General features: G+C 33.4%; 1 protein-coding gene across 1 annotated transcript in view; it reads right to left on the bottom strand.

Moving 5' to 3' along the window:
• LOC106468917 (adenylate cyclase type 3-like) overlaps positions 1 to 7,004 on the bottom strand; it is a gene marked incomplete at its 3' end in the record, with an annotated part of 108,143 nt that overhangs the window by 6,898 nt on the left and 94,241 nt on the right. The window contains exon 14 of the mRNA XM_022397320.1: positions 3,987 to 4,261. Within this exon, the coding sequence (XP_022253028.1) occupies positions 3,987 to 4,261 (275 nt within the window). The remainder of the gene's footprint in view (positions 1 to 3,986; positions 4,262 to 7,004) is intronic.

Here is a 7,004-nt window from a genome sequence, read left to right as displayed (position 1 = left end):
CATCACATTACATCACTAGATTGTGGGATTACACTCATCACATTACATCACTAGATTGTGGGATTACACTCATCACATTACATCACTAGATTGTGGGATTACACTCATCACATTACATCACTAGACTGTGGGATTACACTCATCACATTACATCACTACACTGTGATTACACTCATCACATTACATCACTAGACTGTGGGATTACACTCATCACATTACATTACTAGATTGTGGGATTACACTCATCACATTACATCACTAGATTGTGGGATTACACTCATTACATTACTAGATTGTGTGATTACACTCATCACATTACATCACTAGACTGTGGGATTACACTCATCACATTACATTACTAGACTGTGGGATTACACTCATCACATTACATTACTAGATTGTGTGATTACACTCATCACATTACATCACTAGACTGTGGGATTACACTCATCACATTACATTACTAGACTGTGGGATTACACTCATCACATTACATCAATTGATTGTTACGATGTTTGTCGTTTACTATAATGACTGTGGGAATTGTGGCGCTGTAAAAAGTAAAATTGCATTGGCGCAGGAACATAAAAAGTGTTGTAAAGTAAACAATCTATTATATTAAATATGTAAATTTTGGCAATAACTATACAAACTCACTTTTATTTATTTCTATGAAAACGTGTTTGGACGAAGTGTTTTCCATGAGTACTTACTGTCCACAACGTTTAGAATATGTTTCAAGCATTCCATAAAAAACAAAACAAACAGTAAGCCAATTAATTCATTATTCCATGATTATCAAATTCGATTGCTTATTTTGTATAGAGTTATCCTTTTCAGAATGACGAACAATACAAAGGCAATTTTACATCTGAATCTTAGCAGGAAGCTTTTCCCTACGGATATGGTTAGCAGTAACAATACTAGAAAATCATTAGCGATGTTTGAAGGAATACTTCTCTACGGATATGGCTAGCAGTAACAATAGTAGAAAATCACTAGCGATGTTTGAAGGAATACTTCCCGATTTTCTAGTATTGTTACTGCTAACCATATCCGTAGTAGGTCTACAGACATTAAGTTTATGCTTATCATAGATTGATTTCGGATTGTAGTGTTAGTTGATCAGTTCTTCGTTGCTGGTTTAACTGTTGTACGTATAATTAATAATCAATACAAAAATACACGATAAATACTGTATCATGTGACGAAACTATCACGTACACGAAACTACTGACATAATATATACGAAGCCCATTCTATCATTCGATTCACCACCATTCTCGCTGAGTTATGCCGTTTCGGGATATGTCATCTCTCTCTCCAGTAACTCTGGACAAGAAGAAATAGAAAGAACAAAACTAGGCTTTTTATAGTGGCGAAGTGTATATTAAACAACTTGTCCGCTAAATCATCCAAAAGTATAAATTAGTGAAACCATATTTTTTGCAACTCCTATTTAATGATAGGTCCACAAAGTCCATACATATATAGTAATACAATAGCTGTTACATGAAAAGCGTGTGTAAAGCTATACGACTTGAGGCGTGGTACCTCTGTAAAAATCTTTACCGCGAGTTGAATTGTATATTGCAGGTTTGAAGTATTTAGGTAAATTGTGTATATCAATCATCAGATCACGTCGTCTGTGTTCGTGATAGCCATATACTGCTGCTCTAATAAATAGAGAACGAATCTTTACATTTGATACCCCCCCCCCTCCAACTTACTTGCAAATACAGTCTGGAAGAAATAAGCATAATTACAAGCGAAATAAGAGTTGGTTTTGGTTTGGTCTGAAGTTTGACACTAAAGCTACACAATAAGCTATCTGTTCTCTGCCAGCTAGCGTTATCGAAACCCGATTTTTAGCGTCATCAGCCTGTAAACTTACCGTTGAGTCAATGAGAGGCACGAAATAGGAAAGAGAATTGCGGGAAAGTTTTCTGCATTTTTATGTATTATTCATATCCCCCCCCCCACCCCGAAAAATTTCATCTGTCCCGATTTTGTCTTATTTTCATTATTTTGTAGAAGGGTTATAGCTGACCTATGACCTTGCATGTTATTGTTTCCATAGAAACTAGCAGTTGTGTAAATAAAAGTTATTCTGTGCTACTTGGCAGACAAATGGTTCACTTAATCTAATCTCGATCCAGCAACAACCGGACTTCTAGGCACGAATATGTGGAACTGCAAATCTTATACTGGTGTATGCTGTAGTTCAAAATACTCTTGTCGACATTACGGTCTCCAGTGTACAAATACACGAACTTGCATGAATCTGAAGAACAGGATCAGGAATTTTAGATACATCTGAAGAACAGGATCAGGAATTTTAGATACATCTGAAGAACAGGATCAGGAATTTTAGTTATATCTGAAGAACAGGATCAGGAATTTTAGTTATATCTGAAAAATAGGATCAGGAATCTTAGTTATATCAGAAAAACAAGATCAGGATCAAGAATTTTAAATATATCCGAAGAACAAGATAAGGAATTTTAGGTACATCTGAAGAACAGAAACAGGATCATGAATTTTAGTTATATCTGAAGAATAGGATCAGGAATCTTAGTTATATCAGAAAAATAAGATCAGGATCAAGAATTTTAAATATATAAGAAGAACAAGATAAGGAATTTTAGGTACATCTGAAGAACAGAAACAGGATCAGGAATTTTAGATATATCTGAAGAACAGGATCGGGAATTTTAGATATATATCCGAAGAACAGGATCAGGAATTTTAGGTACATCTGAAGAACAGGAACAGGATCAGGAATTTTAGATATATCCGAAGAACAAAAACAAGATCAGGAACTTTAGATATATCCGAAGAACAAGATCAGGATCGGGAATTTTAGATATATCCTCAGAACAGGATCAGGAAAAACAAGATGAGGAATTCTAGAATGAAGGATTTTCCCCAAGGATGTCCAGGGACTGGGCTTCCTCTTCATCTGCCCTAAATCCGAAAAAGAAGATAAACTAACAGAAGTAGGCTTCTGCCTTATTCCCAAACTATATAATTATTAAAAAACAACCAATGAACTGTAATTATGTTATTAAAACAACGCAGCATTGAGCTCTATCTATTAAAAGCGTGGTTAATGATGATTCCAATGATATATATTTACTGATCCATGGCACATAAACTCCAAAATCTAATGATTTTTGTACCCAAAAATATTTGCCAAAAAAAATGGCCTGTCCTGATTTTTTCAGATTTTTAGCATTATTGCGTCTTGATAACACTACGGTGGAATTATTTCTCTTTAACTTTTTTACCTATCTACACCTCAACGTTTATAACACGGAATTTTTTATCTTATCCTTACCGATTATTTTCTTTCTCGACATTAAAATATAATATCAACTTTAGATTTTATCAAACCGTACGTGGGTGTTAGAAATACTGAAACGAGGTTTTCACAGCACAAAGGCATGCTTCAAGCAAAATTATCTCTAAAAAATATTCACGTTGATGCGACAAGTGACAATCGAGATAAGAGTAACACAACAAACAGCACGTGCGTTCTTGCGTGTATCTGAAAATACACCTGGCACTGGAAGAGTCGTGTATCTATGAACATGGCGGTGAAAGAGTTAACACGAACTGGGAGAGTCAGGTATCTATGAACGTGGTAGTGAAAGAGTTAACACGAACTGGGAGAGTCATGTATCTATGAACGTGGCGGTGAAAGAGTTAACACGAACTGGGAGAGTCATGTATCTATGAACGTGGCGGTGAAAGAGTTAACACGAACTGGGAGAGTCATGTATCTATGAACGTGGTAGTGAAAGAGTTAACACGAACTGGGAGAGTGATGTATCTATGAATGTGGTAGTGAAAGAGTTAACACGAAATGGGAGAGTGATGTATCTATGAACGTGGTAGTGAAAGAGTTAACACGAACTGGGAGAGTCATGTATCTACGAACGTGGCAGTGAAAGAGTAAACATGAACTGAAAAGACCGTCTTACCTGGAGCCGTAAGCCCAGACGTCATACCATTGAAACGCATCTCTCAACGGCAGGTTACTGAGGACACACCATGCAGCTGTAATGGCGACTGTAATGGCGAATTTTATTAGGTGGTTAATGTGGGAGAAAGTTGAAAGACCTAGGTAAACAATAATGCAGTAGTAGATCAAATACTGTGGGAATCCGTCGTGCTGATTAACTATCATTTCTTCTGTTTGTAGGCTTAATTCTGAAAAGTTTTTATGGAACTCGGACCAGGACAAAGCACGTCTCATCTATGTTGAGAATAAAAAGTAAACACTTCATATGCTAAAAATAACAACATTTGAAGCATAATTAAAGAAAATAACATATAAACTATAAGGATTTAGTGAAAGAAGAACGCTTGAAATGCATTTAGGAGGTCTTAGGGATTACACAAAATGAAATTTTAAATTTTTGAGATGACGAAAAGTATTTTTAATTTTAACATGAAAATTACTTTGCACACGGATTATTCAAAACAAATACTCAATATATTCATAGACAAAATTTATTTTATTTTATTAGAAATACTCCACTAAGAGTCTTTTTGTATGTGAAAGACTTGTAATATTAACTGAAAGACTGCTAAATTTCGTGAAGATGTACCCAATATATAGAGAGTTATAAGTATTAAATTTATATCAACTTTAAACGAGTAAAAAAGGTCACGTGACTCGGTCAAATTGACCGACCCCGTGTTGGGAGGGTTAATGATCTACTATACCAACGTTGTTAAAGAAGAGGTAGGCAACAGTTCTGACATTTTAACCCTCTATTGCACATTGTAACGTACAGGTAACAAATCTACCTTTGTTACTTAATATAAGTAGAAATGTTTCTATTCAGCAGTTGAATGTTCTTCCATCCAGGTAACAGTTTAAATAAATCATAGAATTATTTTTGTTGGTTTTTTCAAAAGATATTTCACAAAAACATATTTTGTGTACAGTATAGCCTTCTTTAAGTAAGAATTTCAAAGAAATTCATAATACGTGCAATAAACGGTTAAAATAGGCTATTCAGTATGTTATATTACATTCTATTACAAGTGGTAAAAATATTACATTTTTAAAAGCTCACTTATAAATATAAGGTAGGAATAAAACTTATAACGTATTGTGAACCATATATATAGAATTTTTGAATATAACAATAAAACCTATGAGGTAAAACATATAATAACACACACACCAACTAGTTTTGTGACATAGCTTGTTTGCTGTTAAGCATCAAGTTACACAATGGGTTATCCGTACTGTGTCCGCCACGGGTATCAAAACCCAGTTTTTAGCAATATTAGTCTTGAGACTAGCCGCTGAGGGCGGGTTTGACATAGCTACTAAAGTCATTGAATTGTGTCATACACACTCGTATATACAATTAATTCCTCATATTATATGCTTTTACACATAATTCTACGTTTATTTTTTTCAGAAAAAAGGAACGTTCGTATTGTACTTTAATGTACTTCATGCTCCGATTACTAAAGATTTCTGTAGCACTATCTACAATACGTATATAATGAACATTATGTGGTTTTGATAGATAACATTATGTGGTTTAGATAGATAACATTATGTGGTTTTGATAGATAACATTATGTGGTTTTGACAGATAACATTATGTGGTTTTTGATAGATAACATTATGTGGTTTTGATAAATACATTATGTGGTTTTGATAGATAACATTATGTGGTTTTGATAAATACATTATGTGGTTTTGATAGATAACATTATGTGGTTTTGATAAATACATTATGTGGTTTTGATAGACAATATTATGTGGTTTTGATAGATAACATTATGTGGTTTTGATAGATAATATTATGTGGTTTTGATAGATAACATTATGTGGTTTTGATAGATACTTTACTTATTTACTTTACTGAAATTTCGTAAAATAATACCTTTGCAAAAAATTCTCGAACGGGCCAGATTAGAACATTCATTAGAAACAGATTTATCTTCATTAGAACATGAAATAAATAGATTACAACTTAACAAACACCGTTTGATAATAAAGTTGTGTTAAACTTAGTTTACGCATAATAAGCCATAATCACAGAGTTGAAGAAACAAACAAAAAAGAAAAAATAGCAATAATTAGCATTAAGAGACACATTATTAGTTATCATCACTTTGGTTGAAAGATGGCTTTCTAAAAACGCCTGCGGTAGAATGTTAGCTACAACAGTCAATCAGTGAAGATATGTAAGAATACGAAAGGTTTATTAATGACAAAAAAAAAAAGAGAGGGACAATTTCCGTTACAGAATTTACGCAATTTACAAGAAATAAAAACATTTCCTCTTTATTTCAGAGCGACCCATGATTTTAAATTTACCAAGAAATAAGAGAATCCGAAGCAAGTCATATCCGTTTTTCACTACGGTATTAATCACCGAAAGTTAAGGAATCAATGGAACCAATCGAGTTAATATTCGAAATGAAAAAAAAAAATAATCACACTACACTGCAGTTTTTTTCAATTCACATTCCTCTTAATTAGACCATTGCGAATTTCAAATCAGAGGCGTGTAAAAACAGCATTATAGATGTATTTATTGCTGCTACACAAGGTAATAACAACCCTAGTGTTCGTTACTTGAGATTGAAAGACAGATCTACTTGGTAACGAAATGTGGCAGATTTAAAGCAATACTTTTACAATCTTCGGATTTGAAATATGTAACGGATTAATTAAATGGAATGAAAAAAAACAACGACATACATTTGGAGCCAACTGTTGCCTTGATTACTAGCCTATACGATAATGTAAGTCTTATTATTAATTAGTTAAAAATCTTTTATAACTAGATACTAATTTAAAATCATAAATAATATTCAACGTTAAACTGGATGACGTTGTAACGTCGAAACATGTAGAGTCGTCAACTTTTTGAAGGCCATAGATAGGCTTAAATAAATCGTTTTTAATTGTGTACCAGTTTAACGTTGAATATTATTTATGATTTTAAATTAGTATCTAGTTA

The sequence above is a fragment of the Limulus polyphemus genome, unplaced genomic scaffold, assembly GCF_000517525.1.
Source record: "Limulus polyphemus unplaced genomic scaffold, Limulus_polyphemus-2.1.2 Scaffold3220, whole genome shotgun sequence".
Taxonomy (NCBI): Eukaryota; Metazoa; Arthropoda; class Merostomata; order Xiphosura; family Limulidae; genus Limulus; species Limulus polyphemus.
This window is presented reverse-complemented; position numbering and strand designations above follow the sequence as displayed.